Source organism: Oikopleura dioica, chromosome PAR, assembly GCF_907165135.1.
Source record: "Oikopleura dioica chromosome PAR, OKI2018_I68_1.0, whole genome shotgun sequence".
Classification (NCBI taxonomy): domain Eukaryota; kingdom Metazoa; phylum Chordata; class Appendicularia; order Copelata; family Oikopleuridae; genus Oikopleura; species Oikopleura dioica.
In genome coordinates this window covers 774,259-795,901 of record NC_137293.1, presented here as the reverse complement: position 1 = coordinate 795,901, position 21,643 = coordinate 774,259, and the positions used below count along the sequence as shown (strand labels likewise).

General features: G+C 38.3%; 2 protein-coding genes across 2 annotated transcripts; both read left to right on the top strand.

The window, feature by feature from the left end:
- The first annotated feature begins 387 nt into the window (after nucleotides 1–387).
- Nucleotides 388–13,622, top strand: LOC145704186 (protocadherin alpha-7-like). The gene is made up of 7 exons (XM_081781625.1): nucleotides 388–553; nucleotides 1,074–1,213; nucleotides 2,458–2,584; nucleotides 7,366–7,625; nucleotides 7,957–8,309; nucleotides 10,221–10,360; nucleotides 13,512–13,622. Exons 3-7 carry the CDS (start codon nucleotides 2,566–2,568, stop codon nucleotides 13,613–13,615), a joined length of 876 nt encoding a protein of 291 aa, XP_081637751.1. The 5' UTR covers nucleotides 388–553; nucleotides 1,074–1,213; nucleotides 2,458–2,565; the 3' UTR covers nucleotides 13,616–13,622.
- LOC145704185 (protocadherin beta-6-like) lies at nucleotides 13,526–21,091 on the top strand. The gene is made up of 8 exons (XM_081781624.1): nucleotides 13,526–13,611; nucleotides 13,756–13,895; nucleotides 15,864–16,137; nucleotides 18,064–18,222; nucleotides 19,845–19,979; nucleotides 20,202–20,591; nucleotides 20,730–20,855; nucleotides 20,940–21,091. The coding sequence occupies exons 2-8, from the start codon at nucleotides 13,822–13,824 to the stop codon at nucleotides 21,087–21,089; spliced, it is 1,308 nt and encodes a 435-aa protein (XP_081637750.1). The 5' UTR covers nucleotides 13,526–13,611; nucleotides 13,756–13,821; the 3' UTR covers nucleotides 21,090–21,091.
- Nucleotides 21,092–21,643: the final 552 nt, after the last annotated feature.

The window sequence follows — 21,643 nt, the reverse complement described above, 5'->3', positions numbered from 1 at the left end:
CTGAAAAAAAGCGTAGAAAACAATTTTTTTCAATGATTTTACAGGTTGAAATAAACGATATTCTAATTATTAATTAAAAATTTCAAAAAACGCTCTAAAGTTGGGATTTTTTCAGATGACAGAATATGGAAAATATTGGCAAAAACGCTCTTAAGTTGGGCGCTCTTAAGATGGAAAACCACGGTATTTAATTCAATTAGCATGCGTAATTGCCATTAATAGTATGTACCCACCTTGTCAGAATGCGCTTGGCGCTCCACAAGATGGCGCTTCTTGAAAAAAATTTTGAGAAAAAGTACGCTTCGGAGGCGCTGGAGAGCCGCGCTGAAAATGCGCGCGCGCCGAGCCCGTCGCGTCGGATCTTCCACCGGACGAATAATAATTTTATATAATCAAAGAAAGAACTTGTACTTTGTGACTACAGTTGTACTTCCTGTAGTTGGTTTTTTTTATTTATAGAGATTATCGAAGAAGAATTTTTGTAAAAAAAAGAGATTTTATAAGAAGAAAAAAACGAAGAAGCGTCTTAATGATAACAAAAATATTCAACCAGGTTCTTTTTTACAAAAAATTAATTTAATCTCATCTTTTATCCTAGCATTTCTTTTGAAAACGAAAATTTAGGGAAAATTTTAGCCGAAAATTTCAAAATTTTGAGGGTTTTTTCGGTGATTTTTTCAGAATTTCCTGAAATTCAGATTTTTCTCGGCATTATCAATCAAAATTAAGAATTTTGACGAAGGATTAGATTTCTCACTGTAGTTCTCAAAATGACGGACGACCCCTCTGGGCTCACCTTCTGTTAATTTGACCTTCCAGCAAATATAAATCATCCCTAATTTGTTTCTTTTCTTTTCAACATGCTTTTTTGCTTTGCTTTGTTCTTATTTAAATAACAATAAATATTAAAGATTATTTTATTTGAGTCAAATATCATATGCATTTTCTTAAAAATTTACGAATTAATTTATTAACGTTTTACAAAGCCGAGTTGTCTATACATTTTTACAATTTCGTTTTATTTTTCAAAATAATGACATGAATTTAAAACCGATTCTTTACTTTTGTTGTAGGTATTATGGTTATCAGTTTTGGCGTGGAGCATTCTGGCCGCCTCGAAGACGAAGAAAATTTCGGTTCCGGAAGGACTCAGATCTGGAGAGCAGCTTTTCAACCTCAACTCACTCACATTTGATAGGACTGACATAAAAAGGTATCTAATTCTAGAGCTTACTTAAAAAAAAATAATTTTTTTACAAAAAAATATTGATAATCAGCGTCTTCTTTGTCTTTCAAGCAAAAGAGGAATTAACCCATCGACGCACAGAGGACAAAATTTTGATCTTTTCGCGAAAAAAAAAATTAAAATTTTCAAGCTTCTTATTGTCAATAAAATTTTAGCATTTTTTTCGCGAAAAGACAAAAATTTGGTCATCTGTGCGTCGATGGGTTAATTTCTCTTTTGGAATTTTTTTTCCGAGATTTTTGTTTAGAAAAAAGTGTCTAAAAAGCGCCCCGTCCCAGCTGAGTTGTATTTTATCATTTTTCCGGGTAGCTGTTTTTTCCAAACAACACCCAGCGCCAGAAACACGAGGCTGGAGCTGTTGATAAATTCAAATTTCAAGCCCGGCCTCGTTTTCCATTACATTCAAGAAAGCGATAAGCCCGCTTGTCTACTTTCGCAGAAATGCATTTTAATAGAATTTGACAGAATAAAGGTTCTAAAAAGCGTCTTACGCCCATTTACTTGTTCTAGTGAGTTTTGAATATGAACTGTTCTTGAAAAGAAGGGATGAAACACGGCTTCAACCCGTTTTTGAGAAGAGAGGTTCACACGTGGAGGAAGTCGACATTTGTTTGAATAATTTCTAGCAACACTTTTTCCCTTGAGCATTTTTTAGTGGTTTTGAGCGAGTTAACGACTGTACATAGTTGAGTTTACTTTTCATACTGAAGCTTTTTATTTACCATCGAAAATGTCGTATCAATAAATATAAGAGCAACATAAGAAATTTCAGATTTATGGTTTCTTTTTCGGGTCATTTGGGTGTAGGGCGCCCAGGTTCACAATTGTGAACCCGGTTCACAATTTTGTGAACCCGGTTCACAATCTGTGTGAACCCGGTTCGCAAAATTTTTAAAAGTATAAAATCAGGGGTCTGTATGCGCTCCGCGCCTGATTTCAAAGAGAAACTCATTTTTGACGTTATAAACTTTCTCTACAGCCGCGCCTTTAGTCAGTTTGAGTCACTTTTTTGACCGAAATTGTGAACCAGGTTCACAAAATTGTGAACCGGGTTCACAAAATTGTGAACCAACCGATTGTGAACCTGGGCGCCCGCCACCCGGTCATTTCTTAAAATTTTGGCCTAAAACTTGACCAAAATTTTGGTCAAAATTCTCGTATTTTTTCAACTTTTATTCGTCAAAACTTGAATTAATATTTTTTGTCTTCAGGATTTTCCAATTGCAGAAGAATTCCGACTTGGTAGAAGTTCTCGCCTCAGGGCAAGTCCTGCTGAAGAAATCCCTCGACCGCGAGTCACTTTGTGGAAGAAAGAAAGAATGCATTTTCGACACAACTGTAAGCTTCCCAATTTTAGAAATTCTTTTCTTCTTTTCTACTGGAATTTCTTCTTTTTACAGGAAGAGCGCCAATATAAACAGGGATAATGGAAATCAATGGCCGCTATTTTCGTCCCTTTTTTCTGTCGCACAAGGTCAAAAGGCGATTAGCGCTTCTTACTGTCTTACTATTGCGGCGCGTCTGGGGACTTTGCCGCCGGCGCTTTTAGAGCCAAGCGATATCTGGGCACACAAAAGGGGATATTTGGGTTTCTGGGCGAGTGATACTGTCCAGCGGCTCAAGGGGCGATATGTTTGTTGTCTTTGAGGATTTGAGGATTTCTCTTATTTTGAGAAAAAAAAAGGGTTGATAAAGAATGATTTTCTAAGGGTCGACGAAAATAGGTTAAGATAAGAAAGTGGCACAAAACGACCATTTCGTTGAAAAAATAGACTTTTAAGATTTTTTTTCTTCAGCTAAAATGGGTTAAATAAGAGAGTGACACGAAAAAGGTCATTTTCTTAATAGAAAAACATTTTTTCACTGATTTTTTGGTATTTTTTTCGCCAAAATGGGGAAAAATAGACCGTTTTTTTGCAAAAAAGGTTAGTCTTGATAGATTTCATAACAAAGCAATTTTCCCAAATTAGAATTGAATAACAATATTTTCACCCCAATTAACAATTTATAATTACTTTTCGCTATAAATACGTTTCTTTCCCCGCGTCTCTCTCTTTGTGATCTCCCAATAATCCCCAGGCTTTATTTTTTACAAAAAGGGGCTATTGTCCCAAAACAAAGTGATACAACGAAAACTATTTTGTATTTTTATAATCGGCAATACTTTGCTTTTTCACCTTGCTCCGGATCGATTTAGAATTTCCGGTTGACAAGCATTTTTATTCTTGTTCACTTCGTTTGTTTAAAAACAGGGAATTTGATTTGGAAAATTAAAATGAATGAAAAATGGAGTTTTCCAAGAGACAAAAATTCTCATTTCAATAATCCAAATTTATTAACCTTTTCGAGCGAAATTGACCAAAAATTGCCTCTTCATGCTTCTCTATCAACTAAGGGATTCTCCATCTTAACAAAATAATAACTTCAATAGATTTTTAATTAACGAGTTAAATATCCTTTAAGGTTGGCACCATCTTAACGGATCGTCTGAAATATTGCTAGGAAAAGGCTTTTGGCTAGAAAATCCGTTAAATCGGCAATTTTCGAGGAATTTAAAATCTTTTAAAATTAAGATTTTCGTTGAAATGGGGACCCCTTATTTTAAGGAGACAGAAGATTTTTACATTGAAAAAGATAATCTTGGTTGATCTTTTGCCAGATTCGCTTTGTTATTTTAATAAATGAAACTACTTTAAATTTATTCATATCAAAAGCGCCCTACTGACTCAAAGTCGCATTGATACATTATTGATCTTCGTCCCCTTAATTCTTATCCTCCATTCAAACAAGAAATTAATTGTTATCCCCACTTCATCAAACATTTTTTTTTCAAAAAGATTTGCGGATCTTTGTATTCTTCTTTTGAGTATTGTTTATTGAAACGACATTTTGGAGTGCTAGAAATTCATTTAATGAAAAATGAAAAGATTTTCGGAAGTGCGACGGAAGCTGCGAGTCGATTTATCTTTGCTATGGCAATATGCGGAGGCTCGAAAGGCGGAAATTGGACTCTTGAAGGGAACACTCTTATCGATCTTTTTTGCTCTCAAGGACAGGAGCTGCTCCTGTCTGTTGAGAATGGTTTTGTTTGTTTCAGAGTCTTTCCTGCCCAGATTAAATCGGGGCTCTTATGGATTTTCGACAGATTAAATAAGATAAAAAAGATGCTGATAAGAAGCTTCTGACTCTCCGAAAATGCACGGGAAGGATTTTTTTAATTGACCTTTATCGAGTCAAAATCCAAATAAAAAAAAATGAAAAGCCAATTCAACGGCGCGAAAAAATCACGTCATTTATTCGAGCGTGGCATTATCCAAGAAGTCAGAAATCAGCGCGCTCGGTACAAAGTGCCCAATCGTGCCCAAATTCGATTTTTGACGGGCGGTGCCAATTGCATCCGTGATGGAATCGAGCCTGACAGCTGAATATGCCTTTTTCTGTTTAGAAAAAGCTTTGAGCGCGGCGCCTTTTTTGTTCTGAATTTTCAAATGATTGAAATTTTAGGCTTACTTCAGAAAATAAACGGTTTTTGACCATCCTCAAAATGGTCAAAAACTCAATTTCCGGTTGATTTTTCCGAACGCCTTAATTATTTAAAGAACATGATCGATCCTCCACCTCGAAAACAAAACGTAATTATGTTTCGTTGCGGAAGAGTCAGCCAGTTAACGAAATTCAGAATAACGTAAGCAAAAGTCAATTTATGTTAGAACACGGGCGACGGGGCATTTTCTGGGCTGCGGTAACACGAGGGCCGGACGGAATTCCGGAACATGCTCAGTTAGAATTTCCGCAGCGTATTTCCTTGGCACGAATATTTTTTAAAAGGAGAGAGAAATATATTTATAAAGTAACGCATAAGTGGCTCAGCCAATTTGCTACATTTTTTCGATGGCGATAAGAGGTCATTTCCTGTCTCATTTTTTTCGCACAAAAATGAGCTTTCACGAAAAATCCTATGTTGAGAACCTTAGTCAGGGTCTAAAAGATCTTAAGCGAAAAGCCGCTACGCGGCTTTTTAAGAAACGAAGCCGCGGAGCGGCTTCCCTTAATTAAAAAAGGAGATTTAAGTTGTAATTTGCCCTGAGTCAGGTTATCTACTCAGTTTTTCATGAAACCTCATTTTCAGGCAAAAGGACCCTGATTCAATTCTGAGAACGATTTTCATTATCGCTAGTGAATGAATGCTCCATTCAGGTTTTCTTTCCAGTAGCCCTTATTTCATAAAGTTATCGAAGCTCCAGGAAAAATATCATCCACCTGTGCTGGTGTGCGTTGATCCGCCGCTGTCTTTGACAGCTCGCGAGCATAAAATAATACTCACCGCGATAAGGCGCCTAAACAACTCTTGCTCACTCCATCAACTAGAGCCGTAGCGCGCATGCTGTATCTACTGATACGCGGTTTATTAGATTAGGGGTGGTTCTTCTCAAGTTTCCCGAGTAGAAAAATACAATGATCGCCGCCGCAAGTGGGAAAACAATTTGGATGAAATTGGCCGCGGTCGACTCAAAACGCAGAATAAAAATATGAGCTGTTATCGGAGCTCACGCTCTAGAACAAGTTAGAAGCTAGAAATTAGTCTAACTATTTACTCAATTTAATAGGGAGCCATAATCATATGGACAAACTTAACCACTCAAAGCACTCAAAAGATGGTTTTTGAAGGGTTAAGGACCCCCCGTCAGCTCTTTCCTTTGAAAAATGGAAATTTTTAAAAACACCATATTTTTGGTTCTTAATGCGTCCTCTGGTTAAACTTGCTTCAAAATCTTTATAAGAGGACTTTTTGACCAAGAAAAAACAATATTATCGCCAAAATTCAGGCAAATTCGTCAATTTTTGGCGAAAAGTCCAATTTTCAAACGCGATTTTGAGGGTGAAGGAGACGAGATAGACCCCCAAAAAATGAAGCCTCATAATCATTTTTCGACTCGTAAAATCCATTTCCGGGGTCAAAATTTTAAAATTCCGAGCTTTGATTTTTCGAAAAAGCTGACGGGGTCCTTAAGCTCACCCTATCCTGACTATTGTTTAGGTCCTAGGGTGGGTGGTAGGAAGGGGGCCCTAACTGTGTCCAAAAATCTGGGGTAATGGTTCTCTCAGCCAATAAGAGGCCGATATTTGTTTCCATCACCCAATCCCTAATGGACAAACACTACTTATCCAATCAGAAACGCCCAGCCACATCTTTTGCCCTAGAGCCTAACCCTAAACACTTGCCGTTAGGGTTAACTTCGACCTTTAAAAGCCGGTTGAATTAGGTTATTGAGTGCTGGTCAACCCAGAAGCAGAAAACAGTGATTTATATTAAAAGGACAAGAGCTGGCCCAGCCCGCAAATTCACCGCGCCGTCAGATTTGGCAGTCCAGGGTGGACACGAGTTATCTAAATAAATTATCGCTTACGCCTAACTCGTTAGACGCATCTGACTTGTTGCATCACCAATATTTAGATGCGTCTTTGATTGAACTGGATTCTGTTTATTGGTGATTTTTATTGATGATATGACTTTGTTTTATTGAATTTTTGATGATGTTGTATTGATGACTTTCTTTTTTCTTTTTTCGATAAACGTAAGTTGAAGAAGCTTTTTACACGATTTTTGGAAAGTCGACATTCTAACGGATCCAGGATCGGAAAGTTTTTCGCGTGATAACAGGCTCGTTACGATATAATTTTATAGCCATTACTTGGCCAGGGAAGTGGCTCAGGGCGAGATAACGATGCGATGATCCAGGCTTATCGTAAGGAGCACTGTGGGCAAGGAAAATTTGGAAAATTGTTGCCTTCAATTTGTAGGTCTTTCTCAATTTTTCAATAGGGGATTTTGACTTTGTTGATGATTTGAATCAAAAACTAGTGGGAAAGAAAAACAGCGATATTTATCGAGCGCCAAGTTAAAGAATTAAAAATCGAAAGAAATTGAAAACCATAACTATGTATCAATTTTTAGAATTCGGACTTTTTCCGTCTCTTGCTGGATTTTGAGAATACATATTTACTCTGATTATCAACAACTTCTCGTTCCTCAGAAGTTACTTTTTCAAAAGTAAAAGCTCTTCTTAATTGAAATTTTCAATGATTCCAGATAATAAGGTTTTACTTTGGTATTTAAGATCGCAGTAATGCCGCAAGAAGTCTACGAAAAATCATCCTTTCGATCGAAATCACTGATGTCAACGACAACTCGCCCGTTTTCCGCTCGAATCTCGTCTCTCTAGAAATTCCAGAAGCCCTCGGAATCGGAGAAGAATTCGAAGTTTCCGACTTGATCGCCAAGGACGCTGATATCGGAGAATTTGCGGCAGTCAGCTACAGTATCGTCCCGCCCGGAACATTCGATATTCAAGTCCAAAATGGAAGGCCTTTCTTGAAGGTAAGATTTCGGCATCCGAAAATACTTGTCTAGCAGACAAAAATGCAGAGAAATATCAAGTTCGCAAAAAGAGCCACAAAAACAGTCAGCGCGCTTTTAAAAATTCAGATGCAGGTGTTGGAGCGCTTGTTCAAGATGAATTTTTGAATTGCGACGATTAAACTTAAAAATTGAACATTGAGCACTTTTTACCGCGGGTTCCCTTCAAAGATAATAGAAAAGAATGGCGAATAATAAGATATGAGTTACTTTCTAACTTCTTTATTTTGCGTTTTTTTCTTGATTCTTGGACAGCTTTTTGACCCCAACCCTCACCTCATCAATTTCCTAGGTCCTAAAAAAGCTCGATCGCGAACTAGCCCCGCGCTGGGAGGGATCCGTTATCGCCACCGACGGCGGGGGACGAGAAGGCTCAACGAAACTCGTTATCAACATCCAAGACAGCAACGACAATTCGCCCAAATTCGACCAAGACGTTTTCTCCGCCAGCGTCGTTGAAAACGCGCCCGCAGGAACATTCGTCTACAAAGTCAGTGCGGATGATTTGGACAACGGGCTGAATGGAGAAATTCGATACGAGATTGAAAGTGTTGATCCGAAAACGGCAGTCGGGAAGTTTCAAATGGAGCCGAAAACTGGGGTGATTTCGACGACTGGAGCAATTGATCGGGAAACGACCAAAAGGTAAAAGACATAGAAGCCCCTTTTTCTACACTGGGCTGAGAATCCTGTGTAGAAAACCTGACTCAGGGTCCTGAAGCTTTGATAAAAGCCAGAATCTGTTTTTATGCATTTCTTTTCGGTTTCTCTAGAAAATAGCCGCTACGCAGGTTCAAGACTCTATCAGAGCCCTGACTCAGGTTTCCAACTCAGGTTTCCAAGCCTAAATTTTCGAGAAGTCTAAACCAGGTTGGAAATGTAGTAACATTTTGCTACTACATACTACCATTACTACCACCAGAATACAGCGCTCAATAATACCTCTACTACATTACTACATTACTACCTCGGTTTCCAAAAACGGCTACTACATACTACCATTACATTTTTTAATAAAGAAAAGAGACATAGATAACGTAAGAAAAAAATTAGACAACTCTTTTGGAAAGAATAAAGCGAAAAATGGCTAGTTTCCCAAAATAAATTTATCTCTAGAACTGCATGTAGTAATGTAGTATTACTACATTACTACATACTTCTGAGAATGCTACTACATACTACCATTACTACCACTTGATGTAGTAAAATGTAGTAATTTACTACATTACTACGTTACTACCCTACTACATTTCTAACTCTGGTCTAAACATAAATGTAACAAAATAAGCAAAAAATCGAAATTGCTTCCAATTTCATGGTAAATGAGCTGAATCTTGAGCCGATTTACCATTTCGCCTGACATTCAAATGGCGCAGAAGGGATGTGCCTAGTCGCTTGTGTACATTTCCGGAAAAGGGGGAAATATTCTCGAAACCGTAAATTGGCCAAAGATCAATCAAGCTCTAAAAACTAAGGCGAGGGAAAAGTTTCCCAGTCGGTACTTAATCCCGAAATTTCATCCGCTCCACTTGTCGGCGCGACCACAAGTTTGAAAGTGAACTGGAAACGGACGAGGGTGAGCGACCCGCTTTAGCTTCTATTTCAAAACCAAACCCCGGAATTCTAGAGCTAACAAAAGCTCTTCCAAAAATCAACTCTTCAATCCTTCCAAATCGCTCAATTTTGGCCACACTACCACACTAGTCATTTATTCTTGGAGATATAGAAGCCGCACATGATTGAATATAGAAAAGCCGCTTGTGGGACCTTGAGGTTCAAGAAATGGTTAAATTATTAACCAAGTTCAAATTTTTTCCTTGCGAAAAGTGCCATAGAAAATCAACAAAGAGAAGAACATGTGTTTCCTTAAGACAAAAGCCAAAGAAAAACCATTTTCTTGAGCTTTTTCTGACAACTCTCTCATTCATTTATCAAAGTCATTATCAAAACTCTTCGATAAAAAGTCACGTTGACGGGCAAAAAGAAAATCGGCTCTTCAGGAAATTCCGCATCATTTTAGAGCTTCGTTTTTTCCCATGTTAGTTAATAGCTGAGCGTTCTCGCCCAATCATTTCCATAATTTCGGCTTTCAGCAAAGAGTCAGAACCGGAAGTTGTACTACACGGGGCGGCTTGTATTTTTTACATTTCATTTTCAAATTTCGAATGACAGAAATCGATTCAATCCTCAAATTAACCTGTCTTTTCCGAGTGGAAACGGTCAAGAAAAGAAAAAATCGCGGTAAATTTCATCGTGACCAGCGAAAAACGCCAGGGATGATCCCATAAGTGGCCAATTTGTTGCTTCTGGCGGGGCGTAAGCCAACTTCCTCAATTAACAAATCGAACGAATGCGTTGTTTCGATTGTTTGAATATAAATTCGGGGCGCTTTTCTTAAGTATTCCGGGCATAATATAGAAATATCAAGTGAATCAAAGGGGGTAATTTGTTGCTGGAAAAACAGGAAAAGATCGTTTAGTAAGGACCATAAACACATGTTTTTAATTTCAGGGATTTCCGGAAAAAAATAAAAAAAAGAATAACTAAAAATTCTAGCGTTCGAATTCGGGTCGAAGCCCGCGACTTGGGCAACCCCTCCCGATCCGGCTACGCGACCGTCGAGGTCTCAATTCTGGACCTGAACGACCACGCGCCACAAGTGTCAGTGATGCCAATCAACGGACTCGCGGAAGACGGTGAGTACTTTCGTAACCGATAAGAAAATTCATCTGCTACTCAGCGGGAGATTTAAAAACGCCTTATCGCGCCCCCCATTAGACTTTAGTAATTTTATACTCAAGTGGCCACACGTTTTTTTCTTCCCTAAATTTGCCGAAATTTTCGCAAAAAAGAAACAGAAAAAAGGTGCAAAACCTGAGTAAAAAGCCTGAGTCAGGGTCCTGAAAAAGTCTTTTCTATTTTGGCGAAGCCGCTTTGCGGCTTCATTTAAAACTAAAGCCGCGCTGCGGCTATTAATTTGAGCTCTTTTCAGGACCCTGACTCAGGTTTTCAACACAGGTTTCTGAGCCTATGTATGAAAGACAAGTCTTTTTTTTCATATTTTTTCATTACTTTTGAATAAAACTGGCTCCACCCGGGAGGCGCCAGGTTCATTAGTTTTCTTTTTCTTCCAGAATAAGTTCGTGCTATTTTGGTTTTTGTTTCATAAGGGGCTGCTAATTGTGCTATTTGATGAATACGTCTTTGAGCACCCTCGAGTGTGTGTGCTGTACTGGGCACTTGAAGTGGCACAACAATTCACTCTATAACTCTCCACCAATCCAATAATCACCCAAGTACCAAACCTCTCTTTTTCGCGCTTCAACTGGAGAGGTTCAGTAGTTGGCTGCTTGTTGACTCGGAATAAGTACCGTTTTATCATTGATTCAGATACTTTGTGCTAGTTTCAGCCTAAAACTTTCAGGAGAAGGGCAACTTTTTGAGGTGGAAAAAACTCGATTGACTTTCAACTAGAATTGAATAAATGTACAAAATTTTGAAATAAGTGACGAAGATTATTTTATTCATCGAAAATGGAAAATTATTAAGAAAAGTAGCAGTAAAGTATCGTGATTTCGATATTCGATGATATATTCGATGATTTCTTGTCTAATAAAAACTATAAAGAAAAATTATAGTAAACCGCTCAAAAGAGCAATTTATCATCATTTGTTCTTCATTGTCGATTCATTTTTAAAATGGTGATAAAATTTTTTCCAGAAGCTGTTTTATACCGGTATCCAGCTGCCGATAATCAACTAATTACGCATCAAAAACCCTTTTTCTTAATCATTTCCGACATCATAAAAATTTTAAATCGAACAGCTGTTTTAAACCGAAAGAGGAAAAGATTCTTCAAGAAAGCGGAATTTTTCAAAGTTCGAGCTCATAATAATCGTTTTTTCTCGCCAAATTAACAATTTAAACCAGCAGAAACTAAAATATTTACCTATTTACCCGCTCTTTGAAATAAAACTGTTTCAAATTCAATAAATAAGCCCCGATGTCTAAGTTTTTTCAAACTCTCATTATTATCCCATTTCCGCAATGTTTTTGCCAAAATAGGGTTTTTACTTTGTTCCGTCAACAACTTTGGGAATCCGTAAATTGAGTATTTTTCTGTCAACTTGATTAAATCAAGCAACGCTTAATTCTCCAGCGAATTATTTTCATGCGAATCTGACGCTCTACGGAAAATATTCAAGTTTGCCAAATAAACTGCCGCTTTATTTTCCTGTATGAACTGGGCGTTTTCTAGAGCCAGTTGTACCTAACGCGTCTTTTTAATTATTCTAGCATTCTTGCAAACAAACAAGCTGTAGTAACCCATTACGTAAACCCTCCTCTTAATGAGTGTAATTTTCTTCCCAAAAAATTTGAAAAATGGCGATTGAGGAATTTCTATTTCGCGAAAAAGACGACCACGAGAGGAATATAATTTCGACCTCGCGATCTCGACTGAAATGTTCTTTTGGCGCATTTCGATCGTGGTCGGCATTTATTTTCGTGGTCGTGTAATTTCCGAATAATGAGGCACTAGAAATGCCCCTGCGGAGGAAGATACAGTGGCAATATTGAAAATAACAAGAATAAGGGGAATTTTTGCTTTGAAGAAAGATAACGTAGTGATACCCTTATTTTATCAAGTAGACGCTTCTCGCAGCTTTTGGCTCGAAAGAGTTGAGAGTCGCGGCTTTTGCGGCTTTTTCTACTCGCTCGGCAACCTGTGTTGAAAACCTTAGGCAAGTTCTAGGGGGCTAAGATTAAAAGCCGCGTAGCGGCTTTTTCAAAAACAAAGCCGCGAAGCGGCTTCGCAACACAATCAGTCCTGTGACAAGGCTCTTGCATGTTTCAAATTATTGGCGAAGCCGCTTTGCGCCTTCGTGTATTAAAAAAGCCGCTACGCGGCTTTTCATTTAAGCTTTTAAAAACCTGACTCAGGCTCTCTACACAGCTTGCCGATCCTAGCCGCAAGTGGCTTCTCGTTTTTTGACAGATTCAAATAGTCCTCGAAAAAAGTAGATTTTTGACTTTTCGTCACGTTTTTATCCTGTCAAAAGAGGTTAAAGGATAAGAGCCTGTGTGTACGACTAGTAGCAGTGAACACGAAAAATAATGAAAAGAGCCAGAGATTAGAAGCTTGAATTAACGCCACTTACGAGCTGCGCGACACTTGATAAGCGTCGAGTATCCCGCTGCGAAGCAAGCATAAATATTTAAAGTGTTTTGCGATTTTTAGGAACAAATTTGGACGCTCAATTTTCAATCTTTTCGAAATTTTTTCCGTAGCACTTTTAAGCTCTCAAATTTATCCGGTCGAAAGTCTGATTTACTCCAGAAAAACTTGATAAGTCCGAAAAAATCTACAAAATCTGAAATTACAGTTTTGAAAGCTTCGTATCTCACGTATAGAAGCAACTCATAATGGAAGCCGATGAGCTCGTTTCAAAACAAATGCTCGTTTGGTGGGTCGTTTGGCGGATTTTCGACACCGCCGTAATTGCCTTGAGAAAGATGCTGCTTCTCTCTTGTTAGAGCTTGTTTCAGCTCATTTTGTCTTTTGTTGAAAAAGAGGAGCTTATTGAAATTATAGGGATTAAAAAGATGATACGATAAAAACTTCTCATAGCTATTTGCTGAGCTCTGAAACCTGTGTTGAAAACCTGTGTCAGGATTTAAAAGACAATTGAAAAGAATCATGCCAAAGGTCTTTCAAATCCTGACTCAGGTTTTCAACACAGGTTTTGGAGCCAAGATTCGGTCAAAAGTTTTGACTCAAAAGTTTCGAGTCAAAACTCTTTTGGCGAAAATCGACTGTTTTCTTTAATTTTTAAAATAAATTTCAAGGATCAATCCTGTTGGCTGAAAACAAAAACCTGGCTCTTTCGTCGCCTTCGTTACTGTATCTGACCTGGACGGCGAAATCAACTCTGCGATCGACATTGATCTGAAACCTAGGACCGGTTCAAACTCAGAAGCGAAAGCGAAATAAACGCTTCAGCAATTATAATTTTAGCTTTAAATTTATTTCCGAAATAATTTATTTTTGGCTCTCAGACTTTTTATTTCCAAAATTAGACATGTGTTGAACCGCTCGAAAAGCAATTATTTTCACATTCGGCGCGAAAGCGACAACGAGTTTATATTGGAATCGAAGATGACTTTCGACCGCGAAATTCAGGATCGCTACAATGTCGAGATTACTGCTTGCGACGGTGGAAAGCCTCAAAGGTACAGTACTCCTCACGGGAAGGGAAGATACGGGAGTAGAGTTCAAATTGGCGAAAGCGGAGAATGTCCTAATCCGGCAAGTTAATTTGGATCAGTCGGGGATCTGGGCGCCTTAGCGGCCAAAAATCGAAATCGGGAAGTGCCCCTTTTTGCCGATTTTCGCAAATACTGTAAAACTTACCACTCATCATTTTCTTCGAGTTCCTCACTTTAGAGGCCCTGTTTCAATTTTTCTTCATAAAAATTGTGAAGCGACACCCTTATTTCAGATTTTGCCTTCGATCAAATAAGGGAGTCACTCATATTAATTCGATTGCCTTTTTTAACCGGAATAACATCATGACACGTTTAATTTTAAGTTTTCATGCATTTTTTCGACGGAGAAAATAAGGGTGTCACTATCTTGAATCGAAAAAGTTTGCTGTTTAAATAGAAACAAACAGGAATTACTCAAAGAGAAGTAATTCCTGTTTGTAAATTTGAAATTTACGATAGGGCCGCTGATTAAGGGGACAACGTGCACTTGTGTCGCAAACTGACTTCGGAATTTCTGGTAATAGGCATTTTGGAAAAGGGCGAAATTCTGGATGATGGGGCGGTCTAATCGCCTCGCGCACAATCGCTCCGATCAAGTGTTAATTTAACCCCCCGATCGTTGAAGAAGGAGACGCCCTTATTTCGCATCTCCATCCTTTGCAGATTACGCCAGAACTTTATTAGTTCGATAAGAAATGTTGGAAGAAAATCTATTTGAAATACGGCCCGTCAAAATTTTTTGCGAGAAGAAAAGCCCAGGCGCGCGTTTAGAACAATTGTTTTGGATAAAGTGTTGCGATAGTTTCATTTGAAGACAGTCGCCTGTTAGAAGTGATCGGCTCGCTGGCAGCCGCACTTCCAAAGGACCAGAAATCAAAACTTCGCCCGAACGTGCGAACATGCCAAAAATTGATATTTTGAGTCAACTAGACGAGATGATCATCTCTTGAAACCATTTTTTTATTTAAATATTTTTTAAAAATTATGATGGTGATACCCTTATTTTTGATATTTTTTGATAAATTTTGTTTTTATGAGTCAAAAATAAGGGTATCTCTTTGATAATTTTATTAAATAGTATTTTTAAAAATCTTATTTTTTTAATTATAATAAGGGTGTCAACATCTAAATTTTTAAATTAGAAAATAATTGATAGTTAAATTTCAGTAAAATTTAAAAAATGCCACGTAATTCAGCCCTTCGAAAGGGATGAACTAAAAAACTTCGGAATTTCGTGAGCTTGCTGGGAAATTTCTAGCGTCGTTAGTTCGCTCCTGAGTCGCGTGTTTAGACTCCTAAGTCGTAAGAGTCCGCCGAAGATATTACGTAGCGAACTCGGCAATATTTCATAGATTCCAAAAAGTACACAATTCTCGTCATTTTTCCTTTTTTTTTTTACAATTTTTAAGTGCTCAAGAAAATGCTGAAATTTTAAAATTTTGAAAATTGACGAAAATTTTTGTCTTACGATTTTTCGCAAAACAAAGCGGTTTCGAGAGACGATAACAATTGGAAATTGTGGTTTTATCGTCAGCGTAACGTGTTACGAGTTTCTGATGTTCGGCCTCTTCGAAATTGTTTCCGAACGGGCGGAAAGCGAAGAAAACTAATTCATTTAGAAATTGACCGCAAATTGGGGGTGCTTATTGCGCAAGGGCGGATTTGGAGACACTTTTTTTGTAATGAGATAAGGGGCCCTAAATGAGTCAACGAAAAATGCAATTTTTAAAAATTCAAAGAAAAGAGGCAAAAATAAGGGTATCCCTGTCTTATCTCATTTTTAAACAATCATCAAGTTAACTTAGTGACACCCTTATTTTCAAAAAATGATCGAGAATAAGGGTGTCAGAAAGATTGAACTCCGGAAATTTCAAAAGCGCTGTCTACACCCTTAAATTACTTGTTTTTCATCTTTAATAAAAAGTCTTTAAGGTGCTCTTCTGAAAAGAAAACGATCAAAATTTCTGACAAAAACGACAACTCCCCGCTTCTTCGATCAGATTCAGTCCGATTCTCGATCCCAGAAGACGCAAAAATCGGCACTGTCGTTGGAAAAATCCTCGCAACCGACAAAGACGACCCTTTTCTCTTTGGAAAACTCAGCTACCAACTTGATGTTGAAGAAAAACAATTTGGAATCGACGCGGAAAGTGGAGAAATATTTGTGAAAGATGAGCTGGACTATGAAACGAAAAAGGAATACAATGTAAGTTGCGCAGTTTTAAAAAGGATGAAGACCGCGGAACGTGATCGACATCATTTGGGAGCATGGAGATTTTCGAGTTTTGGGGTGTAAGAGAAAAATGACGTAGTTCTGCTTTCACTCGTCACTAAAAACGGGCTTCATAAATCGAGAAGCCGCTTGCGGCTTTGAGCGAAAAATGATCAAAAACGCGCGTAGCGCGGCTTTTTCAGAAAAGCCGCAATCTTCATAAAGAGAAGAAAAAATTCTTTGTATGAAGAAAATCGAGAAGCTGCTTGCGCCTTCGAGTCAAAAAGATTCGAAGTCGAAAGAAGCGCGTCTTTTCGAAATCCTTCTTTTTCGTACAAAGAATTTTTCTTTCCTTTTACGAAGATTGCGGCTTTCTGCGAAAAGCCGGGCTTCGGGCGTCTATGGTCGTTTTTCACTCAAAGCCGCAAGCGGCTTCTCGATTGAAGAATAGTATTTTTCTTTGTGATTTTAATTGAGCAGTTACTGACTCTTTTTCTATCCGGAGTTAGAGTCAAGTCTGATTCACTCATTGAGAAGTGCTCCTTAAATTTTCGCGCTGCGTAAAATCTATTTAGTCCCCAAATTGGCAAGTTGGCGGGTGAGCTGTGAATTTAGAGGAAAATGAAGGGGCTAGTCTGATTTCACGCACGGGTCTGGGCATTCTTTCTTTCGTAACTGTTGCGCTAGAAAACGTGCGCAAAACAACACCTCCGGAAAATTTGAAATATCTCAACACTCACACAACACAAATTGCTCGACAGCCTCTAATTGCGCTTTTGCGGGGGCAGAAACGAGCCCCGAGAAAATCGACCTTTCTAGGAACAAATTTATAAAGAAAAAATGCTACATGCAAGAAAACCGCCTGTGATCGGCAAACTGTTATGAAAACCTGAGTCAGGTTCTGAGAAGCCGCGTAGCGGCTTTTTCTATAAAGAAGCCGCGAAGCGGCTTCCAAAATTATGATTTAGATCTATTTCAAAATACTTGCAAAGCCGCTTCGCGGCTTCATTAAAAGCGCTACGCGGCTTTTCGTAAAATGTTTTCAGAACCTGACTAAGGTTGTCGAACTCAGGCGCTTTTTTGCATGTAGAATCTTCTTTATAAATCTGGGACACTAGAATTTGGCGAAAGCTGTCAGTCTTTTTGGAAAAAGTGGAGGGTCTAATTAATAGAAGGAGTAGCTATGCGTCCGTTTCCGTGAAGAGGAGACATTTCACTTTCGTATTTTGATTTGGCGATATCTTCAAGAGTGGGGCTCGAGCGGGACCCGTCTTTGAGCAACGATTTACCTCACTCCCTCTCCACTTGAGTTTAACCTGGAGTTCTCTTTCTGAGGAACGAGGTTTTTCGATGATGTAGTTTTTTATCAAGCTTAGTTAAGGACAAAATTAAGGCGAAACCGCTTCGCGCGAAATATGGAAATTCAAGCGAAGCTAGGAATTTATTTTCAGCATTTATCTAATGAAAAAATCGGCATGTGGCAAAAACTCAGATTTTTTTATGGTTTCTATAAAGACGTCCTGAGAAATCTTTTGAGAAAGCGAAATAAAAAATAATAATGAAATCGAATTATTGCAGCAAAAACAGCAGTAAAAATGACACTTCAACAATTTTAAGAATTCAAGTCCCTTATAGATTCAAATTATTTGACAGGCATTTGGGTTAAATATTGACCCAATTCTTCAATTTTGAAAACATAATGATTCATTTACCAATGAAGCCAAAGTTTTTAGTAAACCCAACACTGTCTTTTCCAATTTCCCATTTATCGCCTGCCCCTCCCTTAAGACTTCTCTGATCGTGTCCAAAACTCTCTTTTTCGAAATAAACTCCACGCTCGCTTGATCGGATTCGCTGCTCATCTCAAGGCGTTTCCCAATTTTTCGTTTCGAAATTTTCAGTTTTCATGAGATCTTTTAGATGACGGTTCTTGTCACGGATGGAGGCGGCAAATCGACCAAAGGACTGGTGAAGATTCAAGTGCAGAATGTCAACGACAATCGACCTGTGGCCGTGATTCCGAAATACATTGCGCTGGCGAGTGATGTTCAGTTTGGAGATGTTATTTCGACTTTTGAGGTTAGAGTTAGGGTTAGGGTTAGGGACTTTTCAGGTTAGGTATTCTAGGCCCTAGAATCTAGGGTTAGGGTTAGGGTTAGGGTTAGGGTTAGGGGTTAGGGTTAGGGATAGGAACTTTTGAGGTTAGGTATTCTATCAAAAAGTTTCTAGTTCTCAAATAACCTCAGGTTTTATTTTAAATAACCATAAAATACATTTTCGAAATGAGAATTTATAATATCTTATAATGGTTAAAATGATTTGTAAATGTTTAAATGCGCAATTTTTTCTGACCAATGGTGGCAATGCCAATAAAAAGAGTTTTTCAGCACCATAAAAAGTTAACTCTTCTTAGTCATAAATAGTTTTGAAAGATTCTTCAAATGTTTCAGAATACTGAAAAAATGCAGCTCTCATGAAATCCAAATTTGGCTGAAATTTACATTACTGAATAAGAACCCAGCATGAAATAATTAGAGGCGAGCTTAGAGCAAAATAGTTCTCCTTAAGAATTTTTTGTTTGCTTGAAAATGAGTTGTATTTTCTCCCCACAGGTGTATTAAAATGAGCGAGTGAGACACAAAGAGCGGTCGAGCTTGCGGCTGGAATTGTTATTCCTTGCACAAGTTCTTTTAGAGCGCTTATTAGTCTCTAAATGAACACGCTCCATTTTAATTCCTGAATAAACTTCAATAAGCAGCTTTCAAAGTTCTTGCTTATCGCCGCTCTTTTTCGGGAGAAAATGTGTTAAAACTCACTTGGGCGGTTGAAAACATACATCACTGCTGCTGGTGAATATTCAGGAAAAGACTATGTAACAGGATATAGCCGAGCATATTTATGGGCGAAAATGTAATCGGCGGCTTAGATATTTTAAAATTATCACGTTTTCGACTTGTTATTCTGTTTTTTAGGGGATCAAGACAATATGAAAGCTTTTCTTACAGTTCATTCCAAAATGATGACAAACTAAAATAAGGGTGTCACTATCTTATTTCTTCGAAAAAAATCGATCAAAACTTGATTCTTCCTTCAACTGACCCTTCTTTTGATAGACAAACTTAAGATAGTGATACCCTTATTCGATCCGTCAGACGAAGCGTTAAATAAGATGGTGACACCCTTATTTTATTTTGCCAAAAAACTAAAAAGCAGGATATTTTTCGAAGGCAAATTTGAATAGAAAATTAGGGTGATTCCATAATTGCTCCTGGATCCGAAATTAAGATTCAAAAATCGTTTTTTATCGACACGTTTTGTTGGGAGTACTTTTTCTTCGTAAACTTTGGTCAAGTTTAAAGATGCGATTGTTGTGGAAAAGTATAGTCCGATTGTTAATGGCGGGAGCGGCGCATAAGCCATTTTCTCGTGGGAATGCTTTACGTTATTATCCGCCCGCCACTATTTTCGAATTCTGCTAAGGGACTCTTCTCCGAATGAAAAGAGCCACCGAGGAATCTAGTTGAGGCAAATGCCAATGTGAGAAACAAAAACACTCTGAGAAAATCGACATCGCCGAACAAGGAGGATTTTGGGACATTTTTAATGGTCGCCGTTCTCTTTTTTTTTTTGAAACATATTTTATATATTTTTCCAGACTCTATTTCAATTTTTAAAACAGGTTTTGTAATAGGCAATTTTAGATCTCTGACGCAGATGGAACAGAACCAGTCATTCAACTTGGAGGAAGAGATGCAGAATTATTCGCGCTTCGTGGCCACGACTTGATTTTCGAGTCGAATTATTCGCGCGATTTGGATGCGGAAATTACACTCACGGTATTTGAGGCCATCAAATAGGGTCTTTTTCATTTTTTTTTTATCAAAGAAATTGACTGACATAAATACAATTTATTCTTAGTTCCATTCTAACTATGGTTACAGATATTGTCAAGTGGATCTCAACTCTTTATTAGTTTGATATTTCCTGCGCTTCAGAATTTTTTTTCTTTTATGATTTTTGATAAAAAAAATCTAGAAAAAAATCATCAAATATTATAGGTCTACGATGGCCAAAACACCTCCGTCGCAATGGAATACGAAATCACCGTCAGCGCGGCTATTTCCGCGGCTATCATCGGCGCCGTCGCAGCTGTTGCTGGAATTTTCATTCTCATCGTTGTCTTCATTTTCCTCCAGCGGCGGCTCCGCGCTGCGCACAACGACAAAATGAATTCGTCGAATTTCGGGGATAATTCCGCGAACTCGCAGAATATTTCGCGCACGGATTTGATCATTGACATGAAGATGAAATCGGAGAGGAGTGGCAGCGAGGGAACGATTTGTACGGCCAGGGGAGCTTTGCAGATGAACCAGAAGAGTAATTCCAGAAGGGCGGATTCGGACTCGGGGAGAGGCGAATCTGGGAGCGAAACGCAATCAAGAAATCATGTGAGTTTTGAAATCAAGGAAGAAAACTGACAAAATAAGATAGAAAAATAGATGAATTGAAAATTGAACTATTTTTGACTCAGATTTTGGGTTTATAATCCTCATTTTTGCTTTGAATTCTAGTAACCCTCTTTTCAGCTGGCGATGCTTGGTCATTACTGTAATCAAGACTGTCTAACCCTTGGCCACTCTGATGCTTGCTGGCTTCCATCAAATTCGTCCTCGAAGCCTTTTGAAGTCGATGTTTCCGACAAAATCAACCAGGTAACCATCTAGAACAGTCTCATTTTGGAATACGAAATTACAATATTCTCTATTGAACGAATTGATTAATCCCTTGTTTTTCAGGTGTCTTCATTATACGTCTGGGAGCGGACATCCGACTACAGCTCGCATACAACGTCTTCCGGAAACAACAGTTCCGGAAAGCAGAACCGAACTCGCCTACCGCTCCTGCCAACTCTACATTCGCCAACAAACAAACCTTGCCTTGTTTGAACATTTTCTTTCAATTACCTCAAACGAACATGAAAATTATCTCAAGCACTGTATTTATCAAAAATCGACGAATAATGTTCATCAATAAATGCAAATTTGTATAGCTTAATTATCCTGAATTTTTTATTCTGAAATTTTTATTCTGGCAATGAATTTTCACGGGTAAGCGTAAACGAAAAAGCTTGAGGAAGAAGATACCAATCGCCTGAGATAAGGTTTTTGCATTTTTTATTCGCCAGTAGAAGAAACTCTCCATAAGTCTCATAATAGTTGTATTCGCCCCAGGAATTCAAACAGTCATTCATCATCTCGAAAATGATTCTTGAGAACCAAAGTTAAGATTCAAATGGTGACTCAAGAGGATTTACAGGGGAGATTGGACATTTCCCATGCACACGATTTCAGCCAGGCTACCATCCCGCGCTACCACACCTAAAAAGGTAGCGCTCGCGAGTCGCCCCGCCAAATTGAATTTCTCCCCCGAAATGGGGGCACTAGAATTTATAATTTTCCGATAAAAATTATCCGGAGTAAAAGACGGTGCGTAAAAAGAA

Excerpts from the sequence above, each read along its gene's own strand:
- LOC145704186 (XM_081781625.1), top strand. Across the intron at positions 7,626-7,956 it reads ATGGAAGGCCTTTCTTGAAG|GTCCTAAAAAAGCTCGATCG; the intron begins GTAAGATTTCGG and ends TCAATTTCCTAG. Across the intron at positions 10,361-13,511 it reads CAACGGACTCGCGGAAGACG|GATCAATCCTGTTGGCTGAA; the intron begins GTGAGTACTTTC and ends ATAAATTTCAAG.
- LOC145704185 (XM_081781624.1), top strand. The coding sequence starts at position 13,822 with ATGACTTTCGACCGCGAAATTCAGGATCGCTACAATGTCGAGATTACT. Across the intron at positions 18,223-19,844 it reads ATGTTATTTCGACTTTTGAG|ATCTCTGACGCAGATGGAAC; the intron begins GTTAGAGTTAGG and ends AGGCAATTTTAG. Across the intron at positions 19,980-20,201 it reads ATGCGGAAATTACACTCACG|GTCTACGATGGCCAAAACAC; the intron begins GTATTTGAGGCC and ends CAAATATTATAG.